At 38.3% G+C, this 22,700-nt stretch overlaps 1 protein-coding gene across 2 annotated transcripts; it reads right to left on the minus strand.

Moving 5' to 3' along the window:
- Positions 1-1,331: 1,331 nt before the first annotated feature.
- On the minus strand, positions 1,332-22,337 carry crebrf (creb3 regulatory factor). Of its 2 annotated transcripts, none has more exons than XM_073871164.1 (9): positions 22,181-22,337; positions 16,119-16,314; positions 15,899-16,024; positions 13,286-14,495; positions 11,287-11,481; positions 10,821-11,010; positions 10,556-10,629; positions 10,227-10,349; positions 1,332-9,070 (listed from the first exon to the last, which is right to left on the minus strand). In XM_073871164.1, exons 2-9 carry the CDS (start codon positions 16,230-16,232, stop codon positions 8,952-8,954), a joined length of 2,151 nt encoding a protein of 716 aa, XP_073727265.1. In that variant the 5' UTR covers positions 16,233-16,314; positions 22,181-22,337; the 3' UTR covers positions 1,332-8,951. The 2 variants fall into 2 exon arrangements, with proteins under 2 accessions (XP_073727265.1, XP_055036901.2); XM_055180926.2 differs by lacking the exon at positions 22,181-22,337 and adding an exon at positions 21,495-21,619.
- Between the last annotated feature and the right edge of the window lie 363 nt (positions 22,338-22,700).

Below are 22,700 nucleotides of genomic sequence, written 5' to 3' on the forward strand. Positions count from 1 at the left end.
TTAATATCACCTTTAACACATTAAATTAGGGATGCACTGATACATCATTTCTGTGCTGATACCGATATTCGATTCGGTTCAATGACAACTACCAATATCAATAGATGGGTGATTCTCACGAAACCATTGAAACACCACGGCACTAATGATTTTAGCTTTAAAATGTGTAATATAGTAACATTAAAAAGCATCAGAATTAACACAATACTGTGTTCTACCTTGCACAATGTGTGATTTCAACATAAGAATTTATAATTGTACATTTTATCTCATTTTCTGCTGAAATTCTCATTACCGCAATGTGTCCAGCTGTGTTTGAACATGCGTTATGTTGTAATTTAATCAAATTAACACAAAAATATTAAGAAAAAAATAAATTGATGTTTTGCTAGACTACTTTAGATGACAGAAAAAATATTTACTGACCATTCATGTATAAAAATAATGAAGAAAAATAGGAAAATGATGTGTCCATGCCTGATGTTCTCATCCTCCGCAACACTTTTTGAGAACAGTTTAAGCACACATACAGAATTTTAATAAAGTTTGATTTTGAGTGACCAAGCACATGGACCAGTTACTTCAAGATGGCTACCAGGTAAGATCATTTTTTTACAGTTAATTTGAAATATTGTCTTGTCAGAATGCTTACACGACATTTTGATTATCATTACCGCAACAGGTGCTTATTAAATGTTAATTTAATTAATAGAAGCATAATACTTCGATTTTAAATGCATGTGCAGAATCTCCAAATTATGTTTTTTCAGGTTTGTCATGTCATTTTGAAAATATGTCAGTGTTGATGTTTTCTGACTGTTGCGGTAATGAGATTTTTTAGGACTAATTTTTTAAATTATGTTACAAAAAGTGTTAAATGATAAGTAAAAGTTTTTAAATTAATGTTCCCATTTACTCCAGACTTGTTTTTCAATGTCTGGTGGGAAAAAAAGTAAGTTAAGCAATTTTTAAATTTTCATGCTTGACATTTTTAAAACCAAGTTTTCGTGAGAATCACCCAGATATCGACAGTTTTGCTTTTTACTCCTTGTTTCAAAAGAATTATGTTATGAAATCCTAGAAGTGCAAATCTGTTGTCATTGTGACCCAATTCAAAATAAGCACATATGATAATTTCGATGCATTTTTTTTACTCCTCCTGATTGCCAGGATATAATCTGCCCTGCTCTACAGACCTTTTTTTAACAATCAAATGATGTCCAATACTAGAAAAAAAATTAAATTTTATAGGTAGATATATCGGGGCATCCCTATACATTAAATGGACTGAAACATTAAAAAGCTCTCATGGAAACACGTGACAGCTGAAGTGCTGCAGTTTCTAGTTTATTTCTGATAGTAAAATCAATAACAGAATTAGACTATCATGGTTACAAGCAGAATTGTGGTACCAACTCCGGGCTGATACAATGCAGTGACATAATAAAGGATAATACAAAAATCCAAATCAAATAATAAGAGGCACAAGAACAGAAACAGACACGTTTTGAAGATTAATCACAACTGCTTTTACGCCTAACTTCACATCTGTACACTAACAGAGCTCGAGCTGTTCTCCAACTAGTTGTGCCGAAAACAAAAGTGAAAGTAAATGTCAAAACCCAGCACAACACTGAAACATAAATAGAACCACTGTCAAGATATTGTATTTGAACAGGCATATATGTGAACTACAAATATAGACATTGCTAATAGAATCAAGTAACTGTTAGTTTCAGTAGGATACACTTCTGCAGAGTTTCGCTTAAAAATATCACCAAGAGACCTATGGACAGAGCAATTAGCAATGAAACACAGCCTTCCTTCTGTGACTAGGAAAGAAAAATAAAGGAGGAGAGAATTTACACACCTGGGGGATACGAACACAATACTAGCTACTGAAGGATCCCATGCTAAGTTATCAAGTAGAATACCATACAACATCAGAAGCACAAGTTCACCTATTGTGTTTTTTTCCTTTTTCTTAAATGGATGACAATTCCGTCAATCGTTATAAATTGAATGTTGTATGGATTTTTGAAACACAAAGCAAACAAAAAAAAAAATAAAAGAAAGAAAAAATTTGGTGGCCTCGGTTAGGTTTTCGCTTCCAATCTCCAAGGTCAATTTCGTCATTTAAATGTAAAAATTTGGCAAAGTTGTACGGGGATGCAAATTGCAGCGCAATCACAAGTGTACGGTTTGACAGACACAAGGGTCATCGTCGTCTAGATTTCTTTTGGTTTTTAAGGTAGCTTTCGAGTGTTTCCGGTGCACGTCAGTGCAAAGAGATCTGGGCCCAACAGTCCAAGTGACCCTACTAGCTTCTCCACGTCTTCCTCAACATATAAAACAAACAAACAAAGTAAGCTATCACCGCTACATTTGCGTGCCCCTTTTCCCACCCGACCACTGGTTCGGTCCAAGTCCACTATGAGTGCCCGACAAGGGCCAGGTCTTGGCACAGGTGTTGCAGTGGCTTGAGCAGATGTCATAAGAGCAACCTTTTGGAACGGTTCCTAGGGTAAGATCGGGGAAGGGGAGAGGAGTTCGTGAACCTGACGACAGGTGCCAAGTCACAGCTCTCATGTCACTGAGGGTGTTCAAGTACATATTTTGAATTAATTCAGCACCATGGGTGGCGAGACAGGACTCCTACCCAATGTCCAAAGTTTGTTTTTGAACCCAATAAAACAAAGATCTCCTTCTCTTCTCCATGCAGCAGAAACCAAAGAAGACTTTTCTCTGAGGGAGTGAACGAGTGCAAGAAGAGCATCCCCATTCCAACTGGAACATCTGCGAGTGGTTTCCCAGTCCGCCGAGACTTCCCGCCCGCCACGATGCAATCCCGTCACACACAGGAACAATCCTGGCTGAACAATGCGCACCTTTATTTGTGTCGTTTACGTGTTCTTGGAAAACCTTGATTTTGTTCATTGGAGAACAACTGTTGAAGGCCATTTCTGTTCGATGGTGAGTGACTCTGCTCCGTGAAAAGTCATAGCCAGCGATCCGAGGAACAGTAAATCCAGAATAATCGGGAGGCACAATAATCTTGAGCGTTGGTGAGGGGACACAATGTTGACAAGGTTTGACATCGTCTTTGCAAAGCTCCGCTCCGTGGGCTTTTGTAGAGACTCGCGAGCCATCGCATCAGGTTTCAAATAAAACATACAAAATGTTATAATGGAACAAACTTCTTTTACCAAATAAGGAAACATTTCTAAAGTACAGGAAATGGCAAGAAAAAAAGCAATTCAAATCTACTGTTTTGAGCTTAAATACAAAAGAAATCTCAAGACAAATAAAGACGTGGTTTATATGTGTATGTATATAAATATATACGTATATTGATGATATAAACAGTTCAAAACGAGTCTATGATTGCAGCACTCTTTGGATAGTCTCTCAACCAAAACACATGGGACATAGTCTTTACGTATTGACTTGTTTAGTCATATTGAACTCCATTGAAGGAAGACTACATTCATCTTGTGAATGAAAACTGTATGAGGGCAAAAGCAGCAACAGTTTTCATCTGAAGCAAGCAATAAAATAAAATAAAGAAATTAAGAGAAATTTTGTTTTAATTCTTGGCATATTGGGCAAAAATCTCATCTCATCTCATCTCTGTAAAAAACTTCAATAGATCAAGTTTGGATTTACACATCTGAATAAGGCACCTGATTCTGCAGGCATCATTTTAAAAATAACATTGGAAATTTTGTAAAACCAAGTGCAACGTGGGTCATTTCACCTCGTGGTACTCGCAAACGGTACAGAAAGCTGTAGAGCAATGGACGTGATCTACATAAAAGTATATGTGCCACACCTACCATACTTTTCTCACTTGTGCTCATTGGTTAGAATAAAGACAGCGAGATTTCACTTTTGCCCGTCATTTACATGAACATCAATTTAGCTCAAGGTTAGCATGCACAATAGTCATGCCGTGTATATGCAAACTCCATCAATGGTTTCAAATATCACTAGGAAAGGGAACGAGTGTAGCATACAGACAAAACCGGAGATATGAAATGTAGGAATGCTTTTTTCATTTTCATCTGCTGCTAAACCCTAAATGCAAGCGTGTCAGCTTCTGAAAGTCACCGTATGCATGTGAATCTAGTTTCGAAACAATTACACAAGATACAGAGCAACAAAACATACATGATTCGTAAAGAGGTCCATTAAATGACAGCACAAAGTTTAAATAAACCAAAAACAAAATTACAACATTCAAAAGGGTTAAATACATTGGAAAGAGCGTTTTTATTTAGCAGGCGTATCAAAAGTTCGTAAGATTTCTCAGCTTAGTCATCATCATGTTGTTTACCAACATGTTGTTTACCATCTATAAGAACCACTTTTACAAAGACACTTACAATACTAATCAATCAGATACAATTGTTACAAAAATAAGTGCTGTAAACTAAAGCAACATCCTGTCTTACTACAGAGTAAAACCTGCATAGTGCACCAATAAGAGGAATCTTTCTAAGATATCAAAAACACATCTGTACAAACAGGCATAACTGAAAAGTGTAAATGCTTATTTAATATATATATATATATACTGTAGCCATTTTTGAACGCGAGTTACATGGTGAGATCCGACTGTATTAAATTTGCGGTACATCCCAGACAGCAGACGACTCTGGGCCGGATCCGGCCCGGAGTCGTCTGCTGTCCGAGACAGACAGTGGCGTAAGATCCGTTTATTGATAAACAAGTTGTTGCTTGAGAATTAGGCGTACAGGTATATGCTGAATGTAACAGGGAATGATATTCGATTCTCTATTTTACAATACGATTTAGCAGCTTTACGTCCTAAATTAATTTTTATCGACAATATGCAGACAATAACAAAACAATTAAAGAATGGATTTAATAGCTTACTCTTTGTTTTTTTCAGTACATTTGATGTATTTTGAGAGAAATAGCGTGTCGTGAATTGGGCGACTCGAAATAATAATGCGCACAATCTAGAAAAAAACTTAACTATACTAACCAAACTAAAAGATCACGCAAAATATTCAGAATCACAAAGCTACATTTTTCCCTTTAAAAAAAGAAATATGATGCTAAATGCTGAACTACTGTATGTAAGCAACACAACTAGATGCTATATAAATGGTGAGCTATACAAAGTATATTCAAGATCAACGTGAGATTGTGTTTATTTTTTTTAAAGGCAGGTTACAAAATAGTAATTTCCTATGCTTCTTGTGTCAGATTGCACTAATGTGATAGCAAGCTTATTAAGTCAAGCTATTTAGCAAAAAAAACAACACATTTGTGTATAGATATTTTTTTGTATATCTTTCTATATATAAAACATTAACAGCAAAAAAGAAAGACAGAATAAAATACTGGCTTTAAATATAGCAACCTTCTCCTTAACTGTTTGAATGCCACAGAGTCCCCTGGTTAAAACCCCAAAATTGCACAGCTCACTACCATCATGTTGAATGTGAGAGCAGCAACAAACAATTGCTCCCAATACAGCAGGTCAACGACAAAAGGACAACATGCATTTCCATCCACCTATCCTCATTGCCATTAATTTTTCTTTTCTTTTTTTTTACAAAACAATTGTCAAAATTGTACGCCAATGCCACACGGAAAAAGCTTTGAGCTGTTGATGGCACAAGAAAGGCCGATTTTTGATGCCACAACGCGTGGCTTCGTCGTGTTTTAAGAATGGATGGGTGATCTTACAGACAAAATAATAACAATAACAAACATCTTAGTCCAATTGATTCCCCATGGCAAATGGAACTGCCTTACAGTACAGCGATATTTATATAGTTATATATAGATATACTCTATGTTTTTCTGAGCTACTTACTCAAAATACCTCAGATTTTCCCCGGCAAGTAAAAAATTACCTTTAAAAAAAATCAACGACAACAATACCCATCTCTGGTCAAAGAGAAGGTGTCAACACTGTACATCGACCTGAAGAAAAATCCAAAGCAGTATTTTTCCATAGGAAATGTCTACTAAAGGCAAATGAAGATTGTGACGTCCACGCTAGTCGATGAGACGCAGACGAACGTCCGTCCTTACTCATACTCTCTCTCTCTCTCTCTGTCACACTGCCCTGGTCAGGATGGTAAAAAGTCAAGTACGCACCGCAGCATTCAAACGAGGTCTTTATAGCAGCAAATGGAAGGGGGAAAGATTTTTTTTGTTTGTTTTTGTTTTGTTTAGACAAAGTGCTTTTGCTTTCTTACATGTAATATAGAACGTACGATATTTAAAGATATACGGTATATACTATGTATTTAGAATAAATCTAAATTTATTTCTATGTACAAAAAACGCAAAATAACTGAAATAACGACACGAAATGGACGGTATATAGAAGCTTTAATATAAGCAAATAAAGAAAAATATCTCTTTACAAAACTCTTAGTTTAGAATTTAAAGGAAAAATATTCTCCCTTCTTTTGATAAAAAATAATATCGGCGCAACAAACTTCTCATCGGAAATAAAGTCACTTTAAATAGGCCTATTAACAAATATAAGTGGAGATTTTCTGACGCAATAAATCTTCAGCAGTTAAGAGATTGTGGTGGTCGATCTCAATAAAACTGTCTGGGTAATTCAAATGAGAAATTGTGTTTTGCATACAGAAATAGCTTATTTTTAGGTGTGTGTGTGTGTGTGCATTGCGAAACTTTCATTACAGTTTAGCACAGACCACCCTATCATTACTGTAATGTGCATGATATATTATTTAAATTGCGAATGTATTTTTTTGTTAAGTGTAAGTAAGCTACATCACAGTAATATTTATATTACGCTTTGAATTGAATAGTTTGCTTTTATATTAAAGTAATGGGGGGTCATATATGTCATTAAAAAATAATTACAATTAAAATGTATTTAATGGTCCTAACAATTTCATTTTTATTTTAAAAAAAAATTATTCTGTGTGAAATATGGCCTGGATATTTTACCTGGTTAAGTAAAACTACTCCTTACAAAAACTTTTTAAATGCCAATGAATCTTTAAACAACTCTGGTTAAAAGAGTAGCATCTGAATTTTCTTTGCAAGGTAATTGTGGGCAACACTGAATGTAAAGATAAAAGCAATCTCTAAAAAAATATATGAAATTTTACTTTTTCGGTTTTCAAGAATATTTAGAGTAAAAATGTCTTATTACTGATGTAATGCCATAACAAACTTTAAACAAGACAAGACTTGAATGAATCATTAAATTTACAAAATCAAATTAGTATATTAAATCTTTTGGTTTTTTCACTTCATATGGTCAAAAATAGAGTATGCAAAAAAACTTAGCGTAGGGAAACTATACTACTATACTAACTGATGTGTTACAAATGCTTCAACAAAAGAGAACAGTACAAACGTCTATGAGGATGCAAATGAATGCTTCTTTCTTTAGAGAATTGGACCCAAACATATTTCACAGTTCATTAGAAATCCCTGACCCTACCATTTTTTTCCTACATTCAAGACGGTGTCAGGTAAGCTGTGCAAAACCTTACTTAGACTGGCTAAGTGCCATTTTAAGTTGCATGTGTCTTTGGTACAAAAACAAAACAATCAAAATATAGTGTGCAAATATCATTTTTGTATCTTATACGTGTATGTTTCTTATATTACGACACCGCCCACCCCCCCACCCCCATCTTGAAGTACCAAAAGTTAATTTGTCAGAGCCATCTTATGATACAAAGCACAGACTCTGTGGCATATATCAATATTGTCCATGTTCCTATGTACATTCAGAGTATCTTTGAAGAGCTGAATTACATTACAAACCCCAGGCAAGACCTTCGCCCGACTCGACTATACGTGCTTCCTGCAAAATGGTCCATTTGCCCTCGTCTGAGTTTTATTTCGCTCCGCAATTACAAGGCACAATGAGTCTTACTTTTATAAAGTACAAATATAAACAAAACCCCATATGGGAATCAGATTTTTTTTAAGCCCCATCACTGAGAATTTGCGAAAAACAACATCAAGGGCGATTTGACATGAGGGCACTTCGACCAAAGTGTATAAAGGAACAGATTTCCGATGGTGGATAATCATCGTTCTGCTTATTTACAAGGTGGGATTGAACTCACCATCTGCTCAAGAGTCAAAGAAAAGAAAGATTAACACTTTCTCTTGTTCTCTCCAACCTGAGACGATCTGTGGAAAATACTGATTTCCTCACATTCGACTCCTTGTCCTATATACACACCGAACATCTGTAACTTTGAGCAACTTTCGGCTAAGCATTGGTATTGCATGACTTTGCATTCCTCTAGTTAACGCGTAGTTAACTAGAACCCTCGAAATCCCTCAAAATACAACATCAGAAAAACCAAAGTCTACCAGTAATCCCACCTAAACGCTTCTGTTCACGGCTGAGAGATTAGCGAGTGTAAAAAGTAGGCCTAGCTAGAATGAAAACGTACATGCCGTGTTCAAAAGCTCTTAAAGTCTGCACCTTTTTGACCACTAAATCAAAGGAACGAATGCCTTTCGAAACTCTTGAATGGGCATTTAAATGATTTAGCTGGACGCAAGAGGAAAATGGCTACAGCAAAAACTGGTGCTCAACTTTTTGCTATTTTCTCTCTCTCTCTCGTTTGTAGGAGGTATGTCGTATATTGGCTTTTACATCTGACACATGGCGGCCTGTTGATGGTGATCAATACCAGCCACATGCACACATGGTAGGAAACAGACTACTGAGTGCAAAGGTTAACTACTTGGTTCATCTCCATTGGTGCGCAGGAGGTGAATATATACATACATATGCACAGACAGTAGGGTGTCGTATGCACATATTCACTATAAGAGGGTGCGCTTCAAAGTGAAATGGGCATGCAGAGTGTCGGGCCGTTACAGTGTGGGACAAGAATGGCGCGCGGATGGCTTCCAGGCTCGTGTGTGCTTCCAGGTGCCTGCCCAGGATGGAGTTACACCTTCGAGGTGGGCACGCGCAATCCTACCAGCCCTCCGGTCGGATCCCCTTTGCCGGTGTTCTCCAGAATCTGATTCACAAAGTCTGATGTCTGGCTGGCCACTGGTGGCTGCACTGCATGAACAAAAAACAAACAAAGACATTTTTTATTTTTCAATATTATGTTCTTTTTGGTGATTCTTTGTTAAAGGAATAATTCAACCCAAAATAAAAATTAGCTCATATTTTACTCACCCTCAACCCATCTTATGTATACATGACTTTCTTTTTAACAACGTAAACAAACAAAAATAAATATATACGCTATCATCCACAGTTGCACACATATCCGAACCAACATCTGGGTGACAGATACTATATTATCCGCATCGACACAAAAAAATCTTTACTTTTTTGGGTATTAAAATTTAATTGCGAAATGCATATAGCTGTATGTGCATTTGCGATATTTCGACAATTTCTGTATATTGCGCGACCCCAATATAAATGTTTCCTTACAAAAGCCCATCGCTTGACCTCAAAAGACATTTAATAACCCCGGATTTCCACCGACTGCAGAACGGCGGCGGAGTCAATTGTCAAATTTCAAGTCAATGTGTGTATTTCCACCGACTGTGTTTCAAATCCGTCACAGCTCCGGCCATCCGCAGCCCTCCGAAACAAATACGCAGAGCTTCTATTTTTGACGGATGCCGGACAGCTCCGCAGAGCAGAGCCATGACTTTATCGCGTGATCATGCCTAAATTTGCGAAATCTCGTGTTGTGATTTGGGCTGGTCCAGCAAAACGTTATAATTTAGCGTCATAATGGGCGAAGACAGAACTAGATATCGCGCAATCATCACGTGAATTAGCGAGACCTCATGGGTCCTTGTCACTTCAGCACACAACAAATATGGAATTGGTGGGTATTGGCGGACGGCGGAGCCAATCTGCAGCCACTCCGCAGTTGGTGGAAATCTGTAACTGTATGGATTAGTTTTTGATGGAAAAATGTGCTTTTTGAAAATGGGGTACTATTAAATGCTATTATAAAGCTGAAAAGAGCCAGGATATTATTTAATATAACTCGTGCTAAAATATTAACGTTACACATTGGAAGGTTTGAGGAGGAGTCAAATATTGGCTAATTTACATCATGGGATGAAATATTCCATTAAGTGAGAATTCACGCTGAAATTACTGCTGAAAAAGACAATATCACTGCCACTTATTTAATTAGTATGCTTTAAGAAATTATTACTTAAATGAGCTTAATAGATATTCTTACCTAGGGTTTCTTCAATGAGTTTGTCCAGTTTCTCTGCCATACTTGTACCTTTGTCATGTGAGACATCTTGAACTCTGCTGACGATTTCCTCCTTGATAGCATTGATGACAAATAGCAATCGATCTAAAATGGTAACAAAATGCTCACTCTTTTTGTTTGGCATAAGACAATAAATATGCATTGAATGGAGCATACACAAAAACAATCCTAACAGTGTCTTACATTACAATCAAAAGTTTACTTCAGCTCTGAATGAGACCGATTCGATCTCAGAAAAAAATCTCAAGCATTTGCTTTCACATTTAGTTTTCCATTTCAAAACAATGTACCGTATTCAGTGCCAAGGCCCCATAGCTTGACCTTGTTGGCCTCATACTGAGCTTTCTTCTTCAGTCGGCAGGCCCTGAGAAAGAAAACAACCATGTAAATATTCAAGAAGTGATCATTTACTGTGACATACGTCAGCAAAGCTTTCAATCGTCATTATGCAACATCAAAAACAGATGACTTCAAAATACATGATGATGAATGTTTGATATGGAATGATGGGTTTTGGAAATAATGTGGTAGTTACCGATGCAGGTATAGCCTTACCTAGATGCAAGCTTGTTTTTCTCCTTTCGTGAGCGAGGTCGAGCGGTTAGAGGAAGCTCGCTAACAGGTGTCAGGTCACTGATGACTTTATTTAGTTTCCGGAGTTCGTTGCCGATCTGCAGCAGTTTCCGGGGGTTTGGAGTGAGATCTTCCACGTCTGTCCGTCGAGATTTCTTCAGTGTGTATTTTCCTGAGTAATTCACAAAAAAATGATCATCAAACATAAGCTTACATAATCAAACATCAAACACAATATCTTATATCATAAAGCAATTCATATTGTTAATGCAAGTCAATATTGCTAAACCTAGATGTAGTGTATTCATATATATAAGGCTGTAAGAACTGTAACATGAGCTGGATAGCCATTTCAACTGTAGCTGTAAATAATGTACAGGTAAACGCTCTCCTGAATTATTGATCATTGTAAAGAGGGATGCTGTGAGGTGGACAGTGAATATCTTACCATGGTGAAGGCCATTCTTTTGGTACATATTGCTGGGCAGAGTGTCTCTGTCCCATTCGGAAGGTTTCAGCATGCGCTCTTGTTTGGATGGGATGAGCTGCTCGCTGTATTCCCAAAAGTATCGACGCTTACCCCTCTTCCTGGAAATTCCAGCCGTGAGGCCTTTGACATCTTCAACCATATCAGTGTCACATCCTGTGTGAAAAGAAACATAAGGAAAGAAATGAGCACTATGTATATTCTGATCATTAAAGCGTTTTTATCATCTACCATATTATATACACATTCACAAGGTTTAGTTCAAGTCCCAAATTTTTTCTAGGTTCTTTGAAGCTAATGGGTACCAGGCCAAAAGGCTTTTACTAGGGATGCATGCAATGTCATTCAGACTAGTACTAAAACTTTAGTATTGCATATGCCGGCTCCTGTTCTTTGTTTACGGACGTGACATCCTCACGCAAAGACGAATTACGTTTTTCAAACTTTTTTCTCAGAAAACCGACTAGACCCTTTTTTTTCTACATATGCAATAACTGATTTTTGTTCATTTTAAACGGAATTTTTTTTTTACGGATTGCCATTGTATTAAAAGGTACACTCCACTTTTTTAAAAATATGCTTCTTTTCGAGCTCTCATAGAGTTAAACATTCGATTTTACCGTTTTGGAATCTATTCAGCTGATCTCCGGGTCTGGCGGTACCACTTTTCGCATAGCTTAGCATAATCCATTGAATCTGATTACACCATTAGCATTGTGCTATAATAACCAATAGATGGCGCCAAAAATAACCAAAGAGTTTCGATATTTTTCCTAGTTACATTGTGTACTAAAACCGAAGGAAAATTAAAAGTTGTGATTTTTTAGGCCGATTTGGCTAGGAACTATACTCTTATTCTGGCGCAATAATCAAAGACTTTGCTGCTGTAACATGGTATTATGGTATTCATGATATAATGCACTGCCCAAAAATTATTCCCCCTGGTAACTTTCAATAACAGGGGACTATTTTCGGGCAGTGCGTAATATCATTGCGCCTCCTGCAGCCATGTTACGGCAGCAAAGTCCTTGATTATTACGCCACAATGAGAGTATAGTCCTAGCCATATCTGCCTAGAAAATCGCAACTTTTGATTTTTCCTCTGTCTTGGTACACGATGTAACTACCGAAGAGTCAAGTTTTAAATAGGAAAAATATTAAAACTCTTTGGATATTTTTAGCGTGATGCTAATAATGGTCTAATCAGATTCAATGGATTATGCTAAGCTATGCTAAAAGTGGTAGCTCCAGACCCGAAGATCGGCTGAATGGATTCCAAAACGGTAAAAATCAAATGTTTAACTGTAGGGGAGCTGGAAAATGAGCATATTTTCAAAAAAGTGTCCCTTTAAATAACAATAATAACTATTCATATTTATTATTACAAAATCATTAAATCCAAAATGCTTTGCATCTGAACTCACATGCAGCTGCTTTTTGTATATCCATAAATTTTTTTTTTTTTTATCTATTGTATGTATGGACAGGTTGATGGTTTGTAATTTCGTTGTATTGTAAAGTACAATGACAAAAAATAAAGGCTTATTCATCATCATCATCATCATCATCATGTTTATGATTATGATTATGGTCACATTTTAATATGAAATATTTTTTCATGTAAAAGATGGGAACTAAAACGATTTGGCCTTCCCCCAATGCTACCTGTGAGCAATGTTATTCTAAAAGAGTGTACATCATGTACTTCTTTCTTCTGTACCGCCTTCTGAGCGCTCCTGTACTTTATGTACTCACGCGGTGACAGTAAATTTTACTTTTTTAGTACCATAGGCAGTTTGTGTTCTGCTTTGCACAAATGTGTATGCACTGTACATGATGCAATGACAGACAGGTCATTCTTTGGTATTAGAGAATTTTCGAAAGCTCTCGCTGCTTGAGCTCAGATAGCAGTTTCAGTATCTGCAACCCTAGTTTTTAGAAACAAGAAACACCAACTCACCTTGCTCTGAGAATGCATCGCTAACATAATCGTCTTTGTCACCCTCATAATCTTCATCATCCTCTTCCTCATCTTCTTCATTCTCTGAGAGCTCATGTTCACTGCCAAACCCTTCGTCGTGATCTTCGTCATCTAGTTCCACTCCCTCTCCCTCCTCCTCTTCTTCTTCCTCCTCCTCTTCACCTTCCTCCTCATCTTCTTCTTCCTCCTCCTCCTCCTCCTCCTCTTCCATCTCAACAGTCAAGTTCCCTGCCAGCCTGGCCCTGGTTAAAAACAAGGAGTAGTTGTGCTCCTCCTCTTTAGTTTTTTCAGCGGCAGTGGCCTCGGCTCCAAGGGCACTCACGGTGAGCAAGGTTTCAGTGCCTCCAGTGGCAGGGAAGTGAAGTTTGGGTGGATCCACCCCCAGCGTCCCACCATCCGGGACAGGGCCAACGGGAACCTCTCGCTTAGGAGGCTCCACTATCTTGTCACAAGCCAGGGAGCTGATGGAGGATGCCGTGTTAGGGGTGACGTTCAGGTCCTCGCTGACTATTGAAACGGTTGACTCCTGGACTAGAGGAGAGATGGCAGAAACACTAACTCGCTGTGTAAAGCGCTCTACAGAAGGTTTGCGTGGTACGCTGATGCGAACCTTGGCTTTACGTACGTAATCGGTATTGTTCTGCATGGGTGAGGCTTTGCTAAGCCCATGCAACTTGGCCACTGTCTCAGTGCTGGACGCAACAGGCCAGGTGGCTTTCTGAGATCCCTCGGTGAAGCCTGGCTGGGCATTGCGACTGGCTGCCGTGCTGGTTGCGGAAATGCTTAGCCTGTTGCACTTCTTGGCCGCAGAAGGAGGAGGAAACAAAGGCAGCTTCTGACCCCCCAACAAGTCCGGATGGTAAAGGGTGTCGCAAACGGGCTGCGAATCCTCACTGTTGAGCTGGGCCAGAGTGGGTGTCCGACCGATCACATCCTCGTCTTGATAAGGACTGGAAAAGTCATCCAGGCCCAGGAAATCAACTTCCTTGGTGCCCCAGATGTCACAACTGGTGAGACGGGTGTACTTGGTCAAGTCCTCCCAGTACGTGTCCCATTGCTCAAAGTTTGAGCTGTAGGCGGGGTCGTTGTCCCCCAGCTCAGGTAGATGATCCATGCTGTCCAAGTCTTTGCAGTCTCCTGCTGTGAAAATGTCTCCTCTTGGGCTTTGGCGACAAGTCATGTCTCTGTCCTGTGAACAATTAAAAATGCAACTCATTTTAATAACAAACAAGATAAAATACTAGGTCTCCCACAGTTAAAACTGTAAAACCAAGGTACTTCTTAGGGTGTACTCACACTATCCAAACCAAATCACGCTCAGGCGGGATTGACCCCCAAAGCCTGGTTCGTTTGACAAGTGTGATCGCTCTGTACCGGGCCCGGGCGCAGATTGGTTAATCGCGCCACAGCCAGGTTGCAGAGGTGGGCTGGAGTGCGGATCACTTGGGCACAGGCGCGAAAGGCTGTGGTGTGAGCGCAATCGTGCCTGAGCGCGATTCAAAAGGCGAAGACGTCAGTTGTGTGACCACTTACCTTCAACTGCCTCTGTAAAAACCTTTTGATGCACGCAGCGTCGTTACGTTAATGTCCGAGCTGCACACGTGACAGATCAACTAAGCAATATGATGACATGTGAGAGGACTGTCTGTCATCGTGCACCAAACAACTCAAACAGCGAATAAAAAACAGAGACTTAACATTACGGTGGGTTTCAGTGTTAAGAGAGCGGTTTACTTCCTGCTCTTTTCAAAACAATCGCATCTTAATGACGAAAGTGCGCCCGGACTCGGATCGATAAAAGTACAGTGTGAGTGCGTGCATCTGGGGGAGTAAGGAGGGGTCACAATCGCACTGGAGCATGGTTTGGTTTGGATAATGTGAGCGGGCCCTTATTCTCAAGGCCAAAGTATGGTCCATTTTTTACATGTACGCAAGGGTCCACGTACAGTACGTGTGACACAATTTTCGTCATCAGAACTGTACGCGCACCGCCAGCTTTTTGATACCCTACGTACATTGTATGTCAGGGATGGGCAACTTCGGTCCTGGAGGGCCGGTGTCCTGCAGAGATTAGCTCCAACCTTAATTAAACACACCTGAAGCAGCCAATTAAGGTCTTACTAGGCATACTAGAAACTTTTAGGCAGGTGTGCTGAGGCAAGTTGGAGCTAAACTCTGCAAACTCCTGCCCTCCAGGACCGAAGTTGCCCATCCCTGTTGTATGTGTAGGTCATGCATGTGCCTACAGGAGAATGTAGTATGTTGCCCCCAGATGCATTGCATTTTGTCGCAATGTGCATGCTTTGAACGTCTGTGTACAGGTACGAGTCAAATAAAATTACATTCAGATTAAAAGTGGATGATGCTAAATACAGGTGTAAATGGGGTGTAAAGTGCTATGAGCTCGTCCACTTTTAAAGTCCCCATGAAATGGAAGTATCGATTGCCGAATTTTCCTTTTTGGGTGAGGTTCTATGTTTACAATGGCATTAACACTGACTTGCTAACCTAAGTTGCTAACCCAGCATGTAGTGTGCAAGCCTTTAGGTATGAAGATGAATACCATTGGCAGCATTGTGTGTATGAACTTACCAGTTCATACATGAAGTCTGGGTCGGAGCTGTTGGCCAACAGGTCTGTGCTGGTCAGTGCCTGGTCAGCAAAAGAGCAGTTTTGAAATGCATCCCCAAAGAGAGGATCCATTGCGCTAATGCTGGGCTGCAAAATGAAACCAAAAAACACACACTATCAACTTTATATCTCACAATATAACTCAGACAGACGACTACATTTGAGACTTCAGATCTCGTACCTGAGGCATTGCCAAACACAGATCTTTTCCTTGACGGAAACTTTTCTGCCACCTCTCCTGTCTCAGTCGCCTGGTTCTTCCCTCAATCTCTGGCAGATAATTGATTTTAAGCATTAAAGAGATTTTTGCTTTTGATACAGAGGATTTGGCAGCACGGTTATGTATGGCTGGACTGTCCTCTTCTATTGACTGTTGACTGTGAAGAGAAAATAAAAGAAAGATTAGCGAGCAGAAATGTTACAATAACACAGCACACTAAGCCTGGGCACAGTGGGCAGTATAATAAACCAGCTCTGTAAACACAATGTCAAGCTGTAAATACAAGCTGTAAAACGGGCAAAGATTATGAAACACAGAGAGGAAACAGCTGTCTGAAACTGTTTGTTGTCACCCGAACAGCCACAGACAGGTTCATCTCATCGCTGCTTTTTTCGCAACAGCCAAAAAGTCACAGTCAAAAGTAGTTAAAAAGGAGTTTGAGGTCCATGAAGGTGGGGCAGACCTAAATCGTCTCAGTTTGGTGGGCAGGAAAATGTACAAAGCGGCAAAGACATGGGCTATTTTTTTAAAACAAGCTCCCCGTCACCCTTTACCCTCAGCTGACAGACAGCCATAGGCGGTGAGCCTCCAGTCGCTGGATTCCATTTGCATAACAAACAAATATGCTGAAACATGTGCGACTTGCACTCCGAGCAAAACAAACAAGCCTCCGTCCCTTGCGCTTGATGACCTCATTTCCTACCTTTGCACTCAAATAAGAGTCTTATCATGCTTTGGTTTTGCACACGGCAGGGTTTGCATACACACCACAGAAGCAGAGTGTGAAAAAAACGCACCAAAGAAACACTTCCCCTTAGCGCTCCGCTCTTACACTGTGAACCGACGAGAGCCAACGCCAAATAACTAGATATTTATATTTTACAGGTGAAGAAAATGTAAGTGATGGTTCACCATGCAAAAGTCATCATGATGCTGCTGGGGGTTGTGGTTAGTTACCATGTGGTTCTTAAAGAGACAGTTCACCACAAATGAAAACAAGCTCATACTTTACTAACTCTCCCACACTCTCTCTCTCTCTCATATAATAACTTAGCAAATGCCACTAACCGATTTCCATCCAGCCCTCAAACATCAACACAATATCAATCCCGGTCACATTATTCATTCTGGACATTAAATGGTCATTCAGTTTTGTTTTAGGTGACCTATTGTACCTCTGAGCTGTCTGACTGAGTCATCAGACATTGCTGTCAGAGACTGGAATGAGGAAGAGACGTGCACTTTCGATATGAGCCGTCTGGCCATGATATAGCCACCTGTTGTGATAGATAAATCACCTCAGCAGGATTGCTATTAGGACATGCCAGTGTAGAAGGACACCTATGATAGTACATTCACGCTATTTACAAACACAAAACTATATAAGGGTGGGCTACAATGTGCTATTCCATTAGCAACACACTGAATTTTAATCACAATAGCAATAAAAATATACAGACAGATGATTATGATATTCTGGTTCTAAACAGACATTGGTCAGATGAAGTCTCTTGTGGTTGAAATGAAAAGTCTTAATGTGATATGGGAATAAAAGACTGTACAGTAACTTAACACCAGCGGACAAGAGGGTGGTGCTACCCTAAATACACTTACTGGAAAATACACATACACAAATCAACACCAAAGAGAATTAGGCCATGTCACACTTGCTTTTCTCACAGATAAGATTTTTTTATGTAGTTTGATCAATAAAATACCATTAAACCAATTCATCCAAGTCAACCAAATCTCAGCTTTGTTTAAATCTGTTATAATATTCTTGCTCGTAGCCTAAAGTAATGCTGTAAAAACACGATACCAAAAGAGATAAATGCTGTGCGGACAAATGTGAGGAATGTTTGTAACAAAGCAGATCTGGGGCACCATTGACTTCTATAGAAGGTTTCAGCAGTAACAACATAAACAAGGGGCTTTTGTTGAAAACATGTAACTTCCAGTAAACTCCGCTAAGAATAAATAACAACAAAATCCGTTTAAAGTAGTTTATTTATATAACAAGCAAAATAAACAACACATAGATTACATAGGAAACTAAAACATTTGTTATTTTCGACGAGATATTTGTTTAAGAGTTTAGTTTCAGCAACTAGTTTGGACCAGATACATAATCGCGTCACTGCACGTGCGTCCGATGAAACTGTCTATAGCAGGAATAAAATATTACTATGTAAGTGAATGGTGCCCCAGATCTATTTCATAATGTTATAAACATAAGTAAATGATGACAAAACTTTGATTTTTCAGTAAACTATTCCTTTAAGCATTTAATTGGTTTCATTATGAAAATAGCTGGTGCTTGCTTGCCAAGAGGAGCTTCACTATTGCTACTGCTCATCCTTAGGGTTATTAAAATAAACCTTAAACTTCCGCATAATATGTAGTGCTAAAGACATTAATAGCATCACAAACCATATGATTTCTTAAAGCCAGACGAGTTCGGATCAGTATGTTAGCTGGAGCCATTTACTTCCAGTCTTTGTGCTAAGCTAAGCTAGCGGTGGGTGGGTGCGTCAGACAGAGTTACGGGACACGCTGAGATAAAAAGGATATGTGTGGACTTTATCTAACTCTGGGGGTCCCAACAAGTTGGCGTGTTCCTTTAAAGGAGCAAAACTATCTTTCGGAAGTTTTGTCATTTATTTCTTTATTTTGACCCGAGTCTTGTTCGTTTGCATGGAGAGGGCGGCGTTTATGACTTGTACTGCAGCCAGCCACCAGGGGGCGATCAAAGAGCCAGAGGCTTCACTTTTCAAGATGTATGAGGCACACCCGTTGAATACATGTCAGTAACTGTAATTACAGCAACACTCTGGCAACCATAGCAATTGTGAAAGCCGTTGTATATTCACTGGATAGCACTAACCTTTCTCTTTTCCAAATTTCCTCTGAATAAATTTGGCTTGTCAGCAATTGTCGCACACTCTTTTGAATTATGGCTGAATATGTCACCTAAGGAGTTTGTCAGATACCATATCTGCACCTATATAAGAAGTTTAATAACAGTCTTTAAATTGGGAAAACATGGAAGTGTTTGGTGGCTCTAAATTCATCCCTGTTTGGATTAGGGATGCTAAACAATTAATCGCGATTAATCGTTAGCAGAATAAAAGTTTTTGTTCAATCATATATGTGTGTGAACTGTGTATAATAAATTTGTATAAATAAATGTACACACATGCATGTATATGTTTTAGAAATGTTTACATGTGTATATACATTTGTATATTTATGTATAATTTATATTATATATAAATATAAATACTTAATATATACATTTTTTTTCTTAAAATTATACATGAATGTGTTCATATTTATATATATACATATTTATTATACACAGTTTACACACATATGTGATGTAAACAAAAACTTTTATTCTGCTAACGATTAATCACGATTAATTGTTTAGCATCCCTAGTTTGAATCCTAATGAATGAATGTAGCTACTAGCTAGGCTAAATGGATGCGCTGTACAAAGATTAAGTGCAGGCATTGAGAAAAGATAGGTATGTATTAATTCGTCTAAGTTGAGGGAAGAACATAGTAAAATATTGAAAAACTCTGGTGTTTTCCTTTAACGTTACTTTTGGTTGATGCAAGTTTTGCATTTTTGATTTCCCCAAAATTATGTTTGCGATCAAACAATAAGTATCCATTAATGGAAAACATGGTTGAAGAACCCTTTGTTGAAAACCCCAGCCTAAATCATAACCTATAATTGCTTAAATATTTTACGCATATTGCCTGTCATTTCCGTACACTAGGACTTCAGTAAGTTGGTTGCAGTGCAAACAGAGGCCACTCCTTTGTTATGCATAAGCTGAAAAATCTGAAGCGTAGGCGTGCTGTGATCGAATCGGTGACCTTTGTGCTATAATACAGTCACAATGGTGTTAATACACAGGAAGTAAAGAAGAAAATAGAAAACTCACATTTAGTTAGGTTGCAGTTTATTAAGTTAGACTAGTTTTAAGCCTCGGCTGTCCTATTGTCTCACAGCTTTGCAGAACTTAAAAGGATGGTGTGAGCTAATTACAAAAAAGCTTGCATTTGCAGCCCAGGCTACAAATGCGGAAACAATGCTGTGAATGTCAAAGATCTCTGCTCGCGGAGACAGTGCACAATACAATAGGACAAACTGTACAAATCACACTTTTATAATAATATACATTATATGTACAGATCATATACACAATAAAGCACATATTACATCCCTTAAACTTAACAAATACTTAAAGTACCACCATCTAAAACTGTACTTAAGAGTTTACTGAGGCAAAAGTCGAGATTTGTACCCTAAACTAAAGTATGACCTTCTTTTCATTTAACTAAGGGCAGCTAAGAATTAAACATCAAGTTTGCCAAAACAATTTAATTTTACACTTATTCGAAAGTATGGTAACACAAGATTGATTATTCTGTAGATTTATCAGCATTACTAAACCTTTACAACATGAAAAGTGAAAGATACCAGTAGCATCCGGACAGGCCTAAAGATTCAGAAATGGCCATGACATTGCACTCAAATTTTTTCAGTTTAATTTTTTTTTTTTTTTTTTTGCAGTTTTTATACGACCGTGCAGCTACACGTGCATCAGTTATAACACTGACTGAATGTGCTGCAAGCTTAAAAGCTGTCAGATGAACATTTCACACTCATGTAGGTAAACGCCCCCGCAAGGTTTAAATGAGGACATAACCTGATAAACATCAGCTCTCGACTGCTCACATATGCACAACACGGATTGAATAAACTGTTTGTACTTAGCAAGTAAATGCTCGTTTAAAGATCAGAACAATGCTTAAGTTATAAGAGATATCATATTTTATTTTATTCTGACCTACTAACACTTTACAACACCCTGAACTCAACATGGCCCCCATCGAAAACAAATAGCTTCAACCAAACGCTATGACACTGCGAGCCAACACCCACGTTTTACGCTTCTGCGATTGGCTATATGCAAATGTTTATCCCGCCTCCACATAAAACTGACTGCGCCGACTCGCTGTCAATCAAGAATAGATTTTCAAGAATGTTCTTTACAAACGTGTTTGGTTGCAGTAACACGCAATAAACAACATTGAAAGGCCTTTCCACGTTACGTAAACAGACGGAATGCAAAACGTTATTTCATCGTAAACAAAAAAAGTGTTTACAGACAAACTATTTTAAGCTTTTTATAATAAAATATGCAAATAAATAACATATTGCGCTAAACCGAGTTGTTCGTACGACAGACGCACTTGAACAACAACAGGAAAACGCGTGCAGATGTATCTATATATTTCTTCGTACGATCTAAACACACTTACTGAAATAGCTTCTGATGGTTGTTGATGTTCACGGGCATTTTACATACAGCTGAAACTATCGTGTTTCTATTCCGCCTTGCACCGTGGTGATGGGGGCGTGTACCCTTACAGATTTAGTAGGGATCTTTCATAGTAAATAGTAATGTATTAATAAGTCAGGATTTTCACTAAAAGGTCCACAATGACTAAGTTAGACACATGCACGTATTTATAAAATAACGAAAATGTTTACTCAAATTAGCAACTTGTTTCGTAATAATATCTAGTGGGTCTTATATATGTAAATAAAATTAAATAAAGCAAATAAATTATAACATGTATTCATTTATCTACTAGTATTCTTTTATTTCTTTGAAAGCTTAAAGAACATCTGCTTCCCTTACTCAGCACCAATGACTGGCCAAATTAGCAACTACAGGACAAATATTGATCTTCAAGGACAACTAGCCACTTCAAGCTAAAAGACTACATATAACATTGCCACATATCTGAAGTAAACAGCTGGTAACAGGTTAGGTTGAAAAGAGGAACTAGAGAACTGCTTTCACACGATGGCCTCCGTGTCCCTCCCCTCTGCTAACGAAACTTAGCCAGAGAGCTAACTACCACAGACAATGTTTTTATCATCCTTAAACAACTATTCCAACACACTTCACGCCGCTGGCATGGTAGAAAAGATGACTCACCTTGTTATAAGATATATAATAGTAACAAAAAGAGTCCAACTCCGATTTAATTCGTCTTTGGGAAAACTTCATATAATATCTTCTCAATCCACGCCGTCTTCCTCTCTGGTTTGTTTTGTTTATCTTCTTCCTGACGGGTTTCTGGAAAGCGCGTGACTTCTACGTCACGTGCTTTCCCACTCACCAATCAAAGCGGTCGCTCAGCCTTGACTCAAAACAGACATTTAAATACATTACTGAACACTGTGTTCTGTCTCCATAGATGTTGATGTTTAACGTGATAACATGCTTGAATTCGGTCATATAATTTTTTTTAAGTTATCAAATGTTGATTTTTAAGTAAAACTGTCACAATTTACAAAATATATACCAAAATATTATCCAAATATATTTTATATATTTTTATTCTATACAAATATAATCAATGTCTAAACCCAAAGCACATGCATAAATGCATTTACTGTATGTTAAGTATGTATGGTTATGTTTAGATTTATTTATTTTTAGTTAAGTTACTCAA

Source organism: Misgurnus anguillicaudatus, chromosome 9, assembly GCF_027580225.2.
Source record: "Misgurnus anguillicaudatus chromosome 9, ASM2758022v2, whole genome shotgun sequence".
NCBI lineage: Eukaryota > Metazoa > Chordata > Actinopteri > Cypriniformes > Cobitidae > Misgurnus > Misgurnus anguillicaudatus.